Source organism: Mercenaria mercenaria, chromosome 1 (genome assembly GCF_021730395.1).
Source record: "Mercenaria mercenaria strain notata chromosome 1, MADL_Memer_1, whole genome shotgun sequence".
Taxonomy (NCBI): Eukaryota; Metazoa; Mollusca; class Bivalvia; order Venerida; family Veneridae; genus Mercenaria; species Mercenaria mercenaria.
Window position 1 is genome coordinate 81,537,145 of NC_069361.1, and position 15,067 is coordinate 81,552,211.

A 15,067-nucleotide genomic window follows, 5' to 3' on the forward strand; every position below is an offset into this window, starting at 1 on the left:
AACTCTGGTTGCCATGGGAACCGTAAGGAAAAACTTTAAAAATCTTCTAGTCCAAAACCACAAGGCCTAGGGCTTTAATATTTGGTATGTAGCATCATCTAGTGGGCCTCTACCAAGATTGTTCAAACTATCCCCCTAGGCTCAGATATGGCCCTGCCCCGGGGGTCACATGGTTTATAAAGACTTATATAGGGAAAAACTTCGAAAATCTTCTTGTCCAAAACCATAAGGTATAGGGCTTTGATATTTAGTTTGTAGCATTATCTAGTGGGGCTCTACAAAGATTGTTCAGATTAACCCTCTAGGATATAATATGGCCCCGCCTTGGGGGTCACATTGTTTCTATAGACTTATATAGGGAAAAACTTTGAAAATCTTGTCAAGAATGAAAGGGCCTAGGGCTTCGATATTTGGTATGTAGCATCATATAGTCGGCCTTTACCAAGATTGTTCAAATGATCCCCCTATGATGAAATTTGGCTCCACCCAGGGATGCCGCATGGTTTATTTAGACTTGTATAGGAAAAATCTTCTTCTTGCCTGAAACTGCAAGGCCTATGCTTTTGATATTTGGTATGTTGCATTGCCTAGTGGTCTACTCCCAAAATTGTGCCCCTGGGGTGAAAGAGGCCCTGCCCTGGGGGTCCCAAGTTTTACATAGACTTATATAGGAAAAAACATTAAAAATCTTCTTGTCTGAAAGTTCAAGGCCTATGCCTTTGATATTTTGTATGTTTCATTGCCTTATATATCTCTAACAAGATTGTTCGAATTATGCCCCTGGGGTGAAAAGAGGCCTCACCCCAGTGGTCACATGATATATGAGTAATATAGGAAAAAAATACTTCAGAAATTATCAGATCATATTTCCTAGGCTATTTAATTATATTTACCTGATGACCCCAAGTAATAAGGGTCACCTGACTGTGACCTTGACCTACTGACCTACTTTCTTGTTTTTTAAGATACAGCCATGAAATTTGGATGACATGTACAGTTTTGAACACTAGGGCCAGCATTTTTTAATTTTCTGGTTTACGGGAGCGCCGACCCTATTTTTTGACAAAACAAAATAAAAATAAAAGTGATTTTCAGTACATTTATTTTCATTTTATCCGCCGACTGTCTATAATTGCTGCTGCCAAAAATAAAAGTTTAACTGTAAGGTATCCTTCGATCATCTGTTTTGACGCTCATGAGTTTTGACGTCCTTATTTATTTTGCAGTCAAATAGGTATAAGTGACCGTTTATGATGCCAAATTACACACGTTTGCAAAGCAGGCAATATTTTACCTTACTCAAATAAAACATTAATGCATTCAATTGATTTACAGTAAGATTATATTATTTTTTCATACTTTGGTGTATTTTTATGTCTTTTTAAGAATGCAAAAATCTCCAATCCTTTAAAAACCTAATTCTTACAGGAACAACTGGTCAGGAATTCAGATCTTGGTTTTCTCTTTCCCTCAGCTATTTTTCAAAGTCACAAGACAGTTCTTTGACTGAAATTTTGAATAAATTTTAGATTTTTCACTCTCCTGTAGGCTATACACCTTGTATCATTTGAAAACATTAAATTAATTTAATTGAATATGGTTTTGCTGCTCTTTGTCAAATCTTGTTGTAAATAAAGAAGATCATGTTTCTAATAGGTTGTCACTGAAAGTACCAAAGTTAGAGCTGTTAGAAAGGGTTATATATTTTTGTGTCCTCACTGTTTTGATAATGAATGACTGCTATTAACAATATGTAAAGTGAATAAAAAAGATCACATTTTACAAAGAAATAGTAAAAAAGTCACTTAAAAAGATTAATATTAATTTGTTTATTGTCCTTTTAAGTTTCAGGTCTCGACTGCATTCACATAGAATTATACCAGCCAAATATGATTTTGGCCATATAGGCTCCAGAAAAAGTGAAGTTTTGGTTAAGAGAGCCAGCCAATCAAAAGGCGTCATTTCTCATGAGCCTTAAAAATATGGATGCCTCGATGGTCAGTCAGCAATATAATACAAATATTGACACCTTTTTGCCCACAAAATTCACAAAACAGGAATAAAATAAAGGGAGACATGCCATAGTTTATAACAACACTATTTATTTGTTTAATTTATCTATATTACTAATGAAATACATGTTAAACTGCTTAAGGGCGTCAAAAGTAATGACTCTAGGATAGAGGTTTTTAATCAAGATCAGCAGACGCATGAAAATGGCGGCCTCCATGAATGTAAACTGTGTGAAATTAAATAGGAAAAATATACAAGTTAACAGACAATAATCTTTGGAATAAGTTTGCAGAGATAACAAGTATTGTAAGCAAATTGGATCTGAGAAGAAATTACAGAACCTAAAGCTCAACATTAGGAATAATCACATATGAAAAATGACCTTCACTATCAACGCTGTCCAGATGTTGAAAAATCTGGGGTATCACATGTACGAGATTTGTTGTCTGTATATTATAATTGGACAACGATCAAATTCATGTGAGACTGTCAGAAAAATACTTAAGTTGATACAAAAGGAAAGATACCAAAGAAATGGCAAAATGGAAGAGTAAAAGTGAGTATCAACTTGCTAAACACATTTTTTTTTACTTTGAAGTCTTGGGGGTTGGACAAGAAAAAATAACTAATACCATAATTTTCAGTAGTTCTGTTCAAAACAAAGTGCATTTCAATGTAAAATGACACATGTCCCTGCAAATGCTTGACAAAGATACAAATGTACATGTGATAAAAAATTCAAACTACATCACATGTAGACGAAATAATTGGACAGTCAGATTATTGGTTGTTTACTATTTTTTACAGGCAATCTAATCCGAGTGGAGATATTTCTCATATGAAAAGATTATCTCAATATTTCCTAGGATCGTGTCAAATTAGTTTGACTAAAGTTCTAGCCAGGTACTGTAACTCAAAAGATAATTATCAAACATGAAACTCTCAGCAATATTCTCATGAGTCTTGTTCACTTGAAGTATACCGATAAAATCTGTAAAAAGACCCTTTGAAAGTATGTTTGGGACAAACATTCAGACACTATATGCCACATGTGCCTTTGACACTGAGGAACACATAATGACATATCCAGTAATAAATGTTTTTTCGGACTCATAACTTACTAAGGCCAAGTCCCATCTCAGTGAAGAGTCTTATAAATATCCGATACTGTTGTTTGAACATCTACCGAAAAGGTTGTTATTTTGTACACATTTTAGCTGAACCAAAATTCAGATTGTTTTGACTTGTCGTACAATATAGGTGGCACTGACAATCGGCAAAATATAAAACAGTATTTAAGCCACTGAAACTTAACCAAAGCCATTTAATTTTAAAGCCAGTTTTATCAATTTGTAATTTTGGCTTTCTAGTATGACAATGCCTTTTAAGACTTTTTATCTAAGGCCAATTAATATGCATGTATGCAGGATGCAGACGTAAAGTAGTCATTGCATATCCCCATTCTAATAGCAGTTTTTATTCACGTTTATATAATAAACATTATGCAATGTTCTTATGATATGTCAGCTGTGGTATCCGTATATTTTATTATGAAAAACCACAAGTATATTTTTACTACAAAATAGATACATACAAAAACACAAATAATACATATTTTTGGTGACTTTGAAAATTGCATTATTCATACAAGCTACACATAAAGAAAACAACAGTATACTGAGATGATGAGATATAAACCAGTTCAGAATAGTTCATTTGTGAGTGTGTATGCAATTTAAACTTGCAAGCTTTTGTTTTCTTTGGTGTACAAAAAATAAAAAAATTGTATCCTTTTGGACGTTTTATTTTTATTTATTTGGTCGACTGCTCAAAATTGGGATTTTTATTTTTATTTTTATTTGTCCCCCACCGACCCAAACCTTTTGAAAAATCTCCCGTAAACCAGAAAATAAAAAAATGCTGGCCTTAGTGATAGCTCTGGTTACAATTTATTTTTCATCGGATTCTGTTGAAAATCGTTGTTTTCCTAATAAATTTAAAATAAAAACATTCATGTACGATTTCTGACAAGGGCTTCCAAGTTTATAAAAAAAAAGAAGGAATTCCATTCAGCAAGTTCTTTGCAAATATCACATGACAGTGAGAGAAAATAACACCTAACATGATAATGATAATAGACACATATAGGTATCGCACAGTATTATGGCATTTTGAAATGTAAACAAACAAAACAATAACATAAAATGAAGTCAGTACACTACATTCATGATGCAGTCAGTGATTCCTCATTTGCCAAGTGGTTACGGTATTCGTATTATATTTTTTTGTCGGGAGTTCAGTTCAGACCTGTAAAAATTTGGTTTTTAAAACTGTATTTAATTTCTTTTTCTTCAATTTTCAATTTTTCTTCTGTTGATTATTGGAGACAGAAGCAAAATATGTGCATGTGCAGTTTTGATTTGCTGCCCACGTGATGATAGTGTCTAAAATGGTTTTGGAGGTCAGAGGTCACGGTCACAGTGACCTAGATTGAAAACAGTTGAAGAAGACTTAAGCTGTTAAAAATCATTAGTTGATTGCATGTAGTCAGTAGATGATTCCTGTTCTTTCTGAGGTCATTTGACCAGTTCAAGGTCACAGCTTATAAAATTACATACCCATTTGCATCTGACACTGACATGCCATTAGAGGGGACATATATATGTAACATACAGCTGTTTTTCATATATATTCTTATCACATACAAATGTGCCTTTTCTAAATCCCATATAATGTTTATTGCACTTCTGTGCATAATGTATTAATATGCATCAAAGTGCAATGTACTTACCTGTTGATTACAATCCATTGCCAATAAACTTTCAACCAGTACTTGTTAAGTCTGCTTTTGTAAATTTTATTGACGTTGTTACCATTTTTGATAACTTGGTTCACATGTTTGAGGTAACTATTTTGCAGATGATTTCTGTTAATGTGAACATGCTGGAAAAATAATTTTCTAGAAAAAATGTATATTTGTAAAGAAAAGCAAAAATTTGGTTTGCATTTGTTTCATTTTCAGTCAATACCCCTCTTTTGTCCCAGATTGTGATGTGACGTTGGAGGTTACCATAGCACTCTTAAATGAAGGAAGATATGATGGTAAGACTGAAGATGTGCTTTGATACATAACTGCAGTAGTGATTTTTATGCCATAACACATTTACGTGGGGGGCATATAGCATTGCTGCTGTCCATATGTTTGTACGTCCCGAAATCTTGTTTGTCCAGCTCCTCCCACACTATTAGCCTGATTTGCTTCAAACTTCCACAGATGAACAAACTAGATGTTCAGATGACCATAAAGCAAGGAGTTTTTTCTGTGACTATTTTTACCACAGTTGTGGCCCCTTGATAGTTTTGCTATATAAAATAGAGAAAAATCTTGGGTATCCAACTCCTCCCACACTATTAGCCAGATTTGCCTCAAACTTTCACAGATGAACAATGACCGTAAAGGAAGGAATTTTTTTACTGCAGTTACGGCCCTTTGAGACTTTTAACTATATAGAGGATGGCACAGTATGTGAGGACATCCGTGTCCTATGGACATAATTCTAGTTTTAGTTTATTTCCCCTAAAAACATTCTGTGGGACATAGGAGAACTTGACAATGTTCAAATACTGCTGCACGGTTTTGTTGGAGATTTCACACAGCCATACCAGTATGTGAAGATGTGCAACTGGTTTTTTGTGGGACATCACTCAGCTGACCCAGTTACGGCACTTCACTTAGTAAAATACATACATAAAGGGCCTTGAAGTTTGTGTTGCACCCATGTCAAAAAGTATTGGACCTAGAATTATGAAATTGAATAGAACTAATATGCAGTATGTGCAATTTTGCACCAGGGATTTTGTTTTAAAATTCACTCTGCAAGAATTATGGCTGTTTACTTAGTAAAAATTAAGGGTCTGAAAGTTTGTTTTGCATGTATCGAAAAAATGATTTGACCAGGAACAATGAAATTTTGCGAGTATTTTTCAGCATGTAGTTTTTTGCACCTAGGAATTTATTTGGGATATACACCCACCATCAGCTTAACCCTTTCCATGCAGGACATGATCAATTCTGCCTTTGCGACCAATGCAGATCATGATCAGCCTGCACTTCCATGCAGTCTGAACATGATCTGCACTGTTTGCCATTCAGCCAGTATATTTCTAGTAAACACCCCTTTCAACAGTTAAAGGAACAAATTGGAAGATGGACAAGTTCATTATAGAAATTTAGCAGGGTAAGGGTTAAGTAGAATTCTATAACAGGAAAAATGAATGTTCTTCTTGATCCAAAATGACCAGAAAATATAACAACACTGAGTCCATGCACTTGGAGACTTTTTAGTGTAGCTACACAGAACTTGATGCACTTGTTATAGTTAATTAAATCTGAGAAAAGATACATTTGAAGTATAGAACAAAACAAAGCAACATAACGGTATACTCGGTTTGATTGAGATAATATGAGCCGCGCCATGAGAAAACCAACATAGCGGCTTTGCGACCAGCATTGATCCATGCTGTTCCCTAACGGTTTCTCTAATTGCTATAGGCATTGAAAGCTAACAGGGTGGATCCTGACCAGACTGCGTGGATGCGCAGGCTGGTCTGGATTCATGTTGGTCGCAAAGCCACTATGTTGGTTTTCTCATGGCGCGGCTCATATCAAAACTTTTTGCATGAAATACTGATATTTACTGCGTTGTTTAAAGATGCTGTGAAGTTCTTGGCGAAGTACAACTACAGAGACAGACAGGATGTTAGTTTGTTTATTAACACTAAGTCACTGTTCAGTATGGACCCGACACCAGAAAATGTCAAGATTGTAAGTATTTTCTCTAAACCTGATTGTAATTATATTCTCTAAACCTGATAGCTTTTACTGTGAAGTGTTTCAATTTTGTGGGGAGGACATCTATCATTTAACTTGACAGCAGATGTAAATTAACTTTTAGAACATGGTTCTTTTAAATGTCCTAAAATTAACTCATACATGCTGCCTTGAGATGTATAAATGAAATATATATACGTCTCAAAGCATTACATATGAGCTGATTTTAAATGTCAGGTTTATATCTTTTAAATGAAAAATGATTTTCATAAATAGCAGTCATTAGAGAAGGGATTTTCATTGATATACGTTACGTATGCCATCAGATTAATAGCAGACTGGAAATCTTTCATAAAAGCACTAAACTATTTACTTGGTTAATGCATGAATGATACCAAAGTGAAAAAATATGTATTGAATAGTTTCAAGATTATTATTACCCTGGGGGATCACAAACATTTTTATACGCCCGTTTAAAAAACTGGACATATTATGGGAACGCCCCTGGCGGGCGGATGGGCAGGCGGGCGGCGCCCACAGACATTGTCCAGAGCATATCTTCTTCATGCATGGAGGCATTTTGATGAAACTTGGCACAATTTTTCACCATCATGAGACAGTGTCATGCGCAAGAACCAGGTCCCTAGGTCTAATGTCAAGGTCACACTTAGAGGTCAAAAGTCAAATTCAAGAATGACTGTCTGGAGCATTCTTCATGCATGGAGGGATTTTGATGTAACTTGGAACAATTGTACAACATCATGAGACGGAGTGTCCCTTCTTAGAATTACTTCCCTTTGTTGTTATTATAAATAGTTTATATTGTAACTTATCATTACTAGTCATAGGGAAAAATCGAGACCACTTTTCTGTAGTAAAAAATGCATGTTACATCCAATTTTGAGGTGTATTTTGACCTTTCTCTACCTGGTAAGGATTTTTGTGTGGACTTACAATTTTTAATCCCCCGCCGTGGCGGAGGGATTATAGGAATGGTCTGCGTCCATCCGTCTGTCCGTCCTTCCGTCCGTCTTTCCGTCTATCCTTCCGTCCGTCCTTCCGTCCGTAACAAAATCGTGTCTGGTCCATATCTCCTAAACCCCTTGAAGGATTTTCATGAAACTTGGGTCAAATGATCACCTCATCAAGACGATATGCAGAACCCATGAGACAGCCTTGTCGGTTCAAGGTCAAGGTCACAACTCAAGGTCAAAGGTTTGAGCCTGCCATTTTGTGTCCGCTCTATATCTCCTAAACCCCTTGAAGGAATTTTATAAAACTTGGGTCAAATGATCACCTTACAAGACGATGTGCAGAACCCATGAGTCAGCCATGCCGGCTCAAAGTCAAGGTCACAACTCAAGGTCAAAGGTTTGAGCCTTCCATTTTGTGTCCGCTCTATATCTCTTAAACCCCTTGAAGGAATTTTATAAAACTTGGGTCAAATGATCACCTCATCAAGACGATGTGCAGAACTCATGAGTCAGTCATGCCGGCTCAAGGTCAAGGTCACAACTTGGGGTCAAAGGTTGAACCTTCCATTTTGTGTCCGCTCTATATATCCTAAACCCCTTGAAGAATTTTCATCAAACTTGGGTCAAACGATCACCTCATCAAGGCGATGTGCAGAACTTATAAGTCAGCCATGTTGGCTCAAGGTCAAGGTCACAACTGAAGGTCAAAGGTTTGAGCCTTCCATTTCGTGTCCGCTCTATATCTCCTAAACCCCTTGAAGGAATTTTATAAAACTTGGGTCAAATGATTACCTCATCAGAACGATGTGCAGAAATTATGAGTCAACCATGCCAGCTCAAGGTCAAGGTCACAACTAAGGGTCGAAGGTTTGAGCCTTCCATTTGATGTCCACTCTGTATCTCCTTAACCCCTTGAAGGATTTTCATCAAACTTGGGTCAAATGATCACCTCATCAAGAACTCATGAGTCAGCCATGTCAACTGAAGGTCAAGGTCACAACTGAAGGTCAAAGGTTTCAGCTCTGTATCTCCTAAACCCCTTGAAGGATTTCCATGAAACTTTGGTCAAATGATCACCTCATCAAGACGTTGTGCAGAATTCATGAGTCAGCCATGTCAGTTCAAGGTCAAGGTCACAGCTAAAATCAAAGGTTTTACCCTTTCACTATCCATAGCAGTGGCGGGGGATTTAGCTGTCTTTAAGACTGCCTTGTTTTTTTTGGCTGGGGGATTTTTTTTCCCCTTAGTTGTTACTATAAATAACTTATATTGTAACCTATTTATAATTGATTGTAGGGAAAAACCAAGACCACTTTTCTGTGGTCCAACGTACATGTTACTTTCAAATTTTAGGTGTATTTTAAGGTATCTCTACCTGGTAAGGAGTTTTTTTGTGGATTTAGAAAAATAAAAGAATTACAGTAATTACTACAGAACCACAGAGTTAAAATTCAATTTGCAAATACAGGTGCTAGTTTAAAGAAATTTACTATGACTGGCGTATATTGTGACATTCTGGCAATCTTGTTGGAAATGTGAAAGTTTGCGTTTGTGAAGTCCCTGTGTAAGTCATATTCTGTATATTATATGTAGAAAATTTACTGAGAAGTGAACAAAAATCAAACAATTTTTAGCTTGATTATACGAAGTATAGAGAGCTATCCTACTTGATCTGGCATCAGCATCGGCATCCTTCCATGTCCCCACCTTGGTTAAAGTTTTGATGTACTTTCTCTTTTTCTCTATAATTACTCCATGGATTTGTTTCAAACTTAAAATATTTAATCCTCATCATCACTCACATATGATATGGCACAAGGGCCATAACTCTTGCACCAATAGTTTATGAGTTATTCCCCCTTTTGTGCCCCCATCACTCAATGGAGTGGGCATATAGATTTGCAGACATCCCAACTCTCCCGATCCGATCGGGTTTCTCCCGATTCTGGTTGTAAAACCCGATCACCCTGATCAGAAGTCTCAATGTCCCGATTAAAAAAAAACAAAAAAAAAACAACATAAACACACAAAAATTATGAAATAATCCGCTTCTTTGCGCCTATCTGATACTGTATCACTACTGACGAGTCTGTAAACAACAGCTTTCGGATATTTTCGAACCTTATTCTACCCGTGCTGATTATTGTTTATTACATGATTTAACAAAGCCAGGTGTTGATTAATGTGTCACAGTTGAAATTAAAATCCAGACATTAGATATCTAATTAAATTCAATCAAATTTAGATTAGAAATTATACTGGCTTTACCTTTTTCTGTAACTTTTTGAAATTGAAAGTAGATGGTCGCCGAGTCAACCTGCTGGGTTTTAAAAAACATTTCTCTTAAAATCATTTTGATAAAAGGAAATGTCATGGTAAATTTTAATATCACTTACTATCAAATGCTGTTAAACTGTCTTTGCATCATAACAATTTGTCAAACACATCCTTTTACCTGGAGATTTAGGCAATTCTACGAAAGTGTAACAATACCCGGACATTCAATTTTGGATAACAGGATTTTGATCAATAAAAGTATTTGAGCCAGGGGTTTTAAATACTGGTTGACAGGGATGAGAATCAAACAGTAAATTTTCTATTGCTTGAACTTTTATTCTTTTAGCTATATACATTTTGTTTTTACAGTTCTAACAGCTGTACTTTTTGTCATGTAAAATTCACCTGGGGAGTCTTCTTTCCAACAAAAGAAATAAAAGTGCAGGTTTAATTCTCAGTGGTGTTTTGAATTTAGACATAGTGCTTAAAGTGCCATAACTATTTAATTTTGCACAGAAGGCTTCATGTATTATTGTTCCAAATCATTAAAAATGCATGAATAATAAGATATAGACAAGTGAATTTTTTTAAGACTAGTGATTTTATAAGGGCAAATAAGTTTATATTATCATTAGATTTGTTAAAAGCTTCGTTATCATGAACATTATTACCGCGGTATAAAATCTCCCACTTGAACACCTCAATCTCCCACTTTGGAAAGCAAAAACTCCCACTTGGCATTCAGAAAAAGTTGGGATGTCTGGATTTGGTCTTATCCATGCTTACGTCCATCTGTCAGAAAAAAGTTTGTGACGCACCTAGCTCAAAAAGTATTTGATATTAATTGATGAAACCTTGCATGAGTCTTACCCATGATATGAATTTGCGCACCTCCTAACTTTTTTTTCTGGCCTCGCCCCCTATTTCCAGAGTTATGTTCCCTGAAATAGTCAGAAATGCACATTATCACCATGTGACACACACCTAGCTCTAAAAATATTTTAAATGAATTGATGAAAACTTGCATGAGACTTTGTCATGATATAAACTTGTGCATCTCATATTTTTCGTCTGGCTCCACACCCTATTTCCAAAGTTATGGTCCATGAAATATTTTTTACCAGATGACGTGCTTAGCTCAAAAAGTATTTGATGTAAATTCATGAAACTTTGCATGAGGCTTCATCATGATGTGACCTTGCACACTTGGCATTCTTCTTGAGATTTTAGCGCTAATTAGCTAATTAGTGGATATTTTGTTTGTGATGCTCATAGCTCAAAAAGTTTATGACCCAGAATAATGAATCCTTTATATAAAATGTTTGTAGAGGCTATATCCTGTTAAGACTACAAACAGTTGAAGTATTGCCCCTTATTTGGGACAAATGTACCAGTGGGGGCACACCCTGTGCAGACACATTCTAGTTACTTTTTAATTTCAGGTTAGTTTTGATGGATTTTCACTATATCTCTGTTATTACAGAAAAGATTTTATTCAAATTTAAATAGTTGTTCCAATTCATCACTCACATCATATGACACAAGGGCCATAACCCTTGCAGTATTTCTTGAATTACGCTCACACCCCCCTTTTTAGCCCAATATACGAAGTATATGGAGAGCTATCCTACTCAACTTGGCGTCGGCGTCCCACGTCCCCACCTTGGTTAAAGTTTTTTTTACACTTCCTCTTTTTCCTCCTTATCTCTGTAATTACTTGATAGATTTGTTTCAAACTTAAAATAGTTATTCCTCATCATCACCCACATCATACAACACAAGGGCCATAACTCTCACACCAATATTTAATGAATTATCCCCCCTTTCCACTTAGAATTTCAGGTTGAAGTTTTGATGCACTTTCACTCTGTCTTAATTATTACTAAATGGATTTGATTCAAACTGAAAGTAGTTGTTCCACATCATCTCTCACATCATATGACACAAGGTCCATAACTCTGGTACCAATTTTTAATGAATTATCCCCCACTTTTACTTAGAATTTCAGGTTAAAGTTTTGATGCACTTTCACTCTATCTCAGTTATTACTAAATTGATTTGATTCAAACTTAAAATAATTGTTCAACCTTATAACCCATATCATATGACACAAGGTGCATAACTCTGGCACCAATTTTTCATGAATTATACCCTCTTTTACTTAGAATTTAAGGTTAATTTGATTCAAACTTGAAGTAGTGTTCCACATCATACGACACAAGGTGTCTAACTCTTGCACCAATATTTTATGAATTATTTCCCCTTTTTGCTTAGAATTATACCAATTTAGGGTTTTGATACACTTTATCCATCTTATAACTTAATATCTTTGACACAGTCTCAAGCTATTGTGCAATATCTTCATCCACCATTGGAGTCATTTACTCCGGTGACAGCTCCAGCTTCCTCAGATGTGCCCAGTTTCACTATCTAGCATCAAAATAGTCGAGCCCGCTGTCTCCTGTGACAGCTCTTGTTTATGCCCCCCTTAGAAGGAGGGGTATATTGTTTTGCAGATGATGGGTCGGTATGTTGACCAATCTGTTTCCAGATGATAACTCAAGAACGCTTGGGCCTAGGATCATGAAAGTTGATAGGTTGATCATGACCAGTAGATGATCTCTATTGATTCTGAGGTCAAAGGTCAAGGTCAGTGTGACATGGAACAGTTAAACCATTTCCGGACGATAACTTGAGAATGCTTGACATTCCTGCTAATTTCACTCAAGTACATCCCTTGTTTGAAGAAAGGGTGTCCTTCGGCAAGTGAGAGTTTGAAAGAGGGAGTTATGCAAAGGAAGGTTTTTTGCAGCTTAGAGTTTAGTGAAAGGAGGTCCTTAGCAACTGAGAGTTTAGTGAAGGGAGGTCCTTTGCAACTGACAGTTTAGTTAAGGGAGGTCCTTTGCAACTGAGAGTTCAGTGAAAGGAGGTCCTTTGCAACTGAGAGTTCAGTGAAAGGAGGTCCTTTGCAACTGAGAGTTATGCAAAGGGAGGTTTCTCGCAAGTTAGAGTTTAGTGAAGGATGGTCCTTCTAAGCTGAGAGTTTAGTGAAGGGAGGTCCTTTGCAACTGAGAGTTCGAATGCAGGGAGGTCCTTTGCAACTGAGAGTTCGAATGCAGGGAGGTCCTTTGCAACTGAGAGTTCGAATGCAGGGAGGTTAAGCAAACCAAGTTTGAGAGAACAAAGACATTATCTAAATGGTACATGATTTGTCATTTTTTCAGGCAAACCAGTTGTTAGAAACATTGGCAAGCAATGGGTACTTAAAAAAGGCACGGAATTTTCTGTTGAATTACTGGAACTTTATTTCAGGCTGGTAAGTCCTTATTCAAGCATATTCACCATATTGTTTAATTCTGATATGTATTGTGGTTGTGGTTTTTAGCTCACCAGTCACAAAGTGACAAGGTGAGCTTTTGTGATCGCGCAGCGTCCGGCGTCCGTCGTAAGTGCATCCGTGCGTAAACTTTTCCTTGTGACATCTCTAGAGGTCACATTTTTTGTGGGATCTTTATGAAACTTGGTCAGAATGTTCATCTTGATGATATCTAGGTCAAGTTCGAAACTGGGTCACGTGCCATCAAAAACTAGGTCAGTAGGTCTAAAAATAGAAAAACCTTGTGACCTCTCTAGAGGCTATATATTTCAAAAGATCTTCATGAAAATTGGTCAGAATGTTCACCTTGATGATATCTAGGTCAAGTTCGAAACTGGGTCACGTGGGATCAAAAACTAGGTCAGTAGGTCTAAAAATAGAAAAACCTTGTGACCTCTCTAGAGGCCATATTTTTCATGCGATCTTCATGAATATTGGTCAGAATGTTCACCTTGATGATATCTAGGTCAAGTTCGAAACTGGGTCACGTGGGGTCAAAAACTAGGTCATTAGGTCTAAAAATAGAAAAACCTTGTGACCTCTCTAGAGGCCATATTTCTCAATGGATCTTCATGAAAATTGGTCAGAATGTTCACCTTGATGATATCTAGGTCAAGTTCGAAACAGGGTCAAGTGTGGTTAAAAACTAGGTCAGTAGATCTAAAAATAGAAAAACCTTGTGACCTCTCTAGAGGCTATATTTTTCATGAGATCTTCATGAATATTGGTCGGAATGTTCACCTTGATGATATCTAGGTCAAGTTCGAAACTGGGTCATGTGGGGTCAAAAACTAGGTCAGTAGGTCTAAAAATAGAAAAACCTTGTGACCTCTCTAGAGGCCATATTTGTCAATGGATCTTCATGAAAATTGGTCAGAATGTTCACCTTGATGATATCTAAGTCAAGTTCGAAACTGGGTCTTGTGCGGTCAAAAACTAGGTCAGTAGGTCTAAAAATAGAAAAACCTTGTGACCTCTCTAGAGGCGATATTTTTCAATGGATCTTCATGAAAATTGTTCAGAATGTTTACCTTGATGATATCTAGGTCAAGTTCGAAACTGGGTCACATGGGGTCAAAAACTAGGTCAGTAGATCTAAAAATAGAAAAACCTTGTGACCTCTCTAGAGGCCATATTTTTCATGAGATCTTCATGAATATTGGTCAGAATGTTCACCTTGATGATATCTAGGTCAGGTTCGAAACTGGGTCATGTGCAGTCAAAAACTAGGTCAGTAGGTCGAAAAATAGAAAAACCTTGTGACCTATCTAGAGGCCATATTTTTCACGAGATCTTCATGAAAATTGGTGAGAATGTTCACCTTGATGATATCTAGTTCAAGTTTAAAAGTGGGTCACGTGCCTTCAAAAACTAGGTCATTAGGTCAAATAATAGAAAAACCTTGTGACCTATCTAGAGGCCATATTTTTCAATGGATCTTCATGAAAATTGGTCAGATTTTTTTATCTTGATGATATCTAGGTCACATGTGCTCAAAAACTAGGTCACTATGTCAAATAATAGAAATAACGATGTCATACTCAGTTCAACACTGGGTCATGTGGGGATAGGTGAGCGATTCAGGGCCATCATGGT

The 15,067-nt window shown here is 36.4% G+C and overlaps 1 protein-coding gene across 2 annotated transcripts in view; it reads left to right on the plus strand.

Moving 5' to 3' along the window:
- LOC123532363 (leucine-rich PPR motif-containing protein, mitochondrial-like) overlaps positions 1-15,067 on the plus strand; it is a 134,068-nt gene that overhangs the window by 66,885 nt on the left and 52,116 nt on the right. For both annotated transcript variants that reach the window (XM_045313785.2, XM_045313793.2), the window contains exons 23-25: positions 5,036-5,115; positions 6,726-6,838; positions 13,320-13,411. In XM_045313785.2, coding sequence (XP_045169720.2) covers positions 5,036-5,115; positions 6,726-6,838; positions 13,320-13,411 — 285 coding nt within the window. The remainder of the gene's footprint in view (positions 1-5,035; positions 5,116-6,725; positions 6,839-13,319; positions 13,412-15,067) is intronic.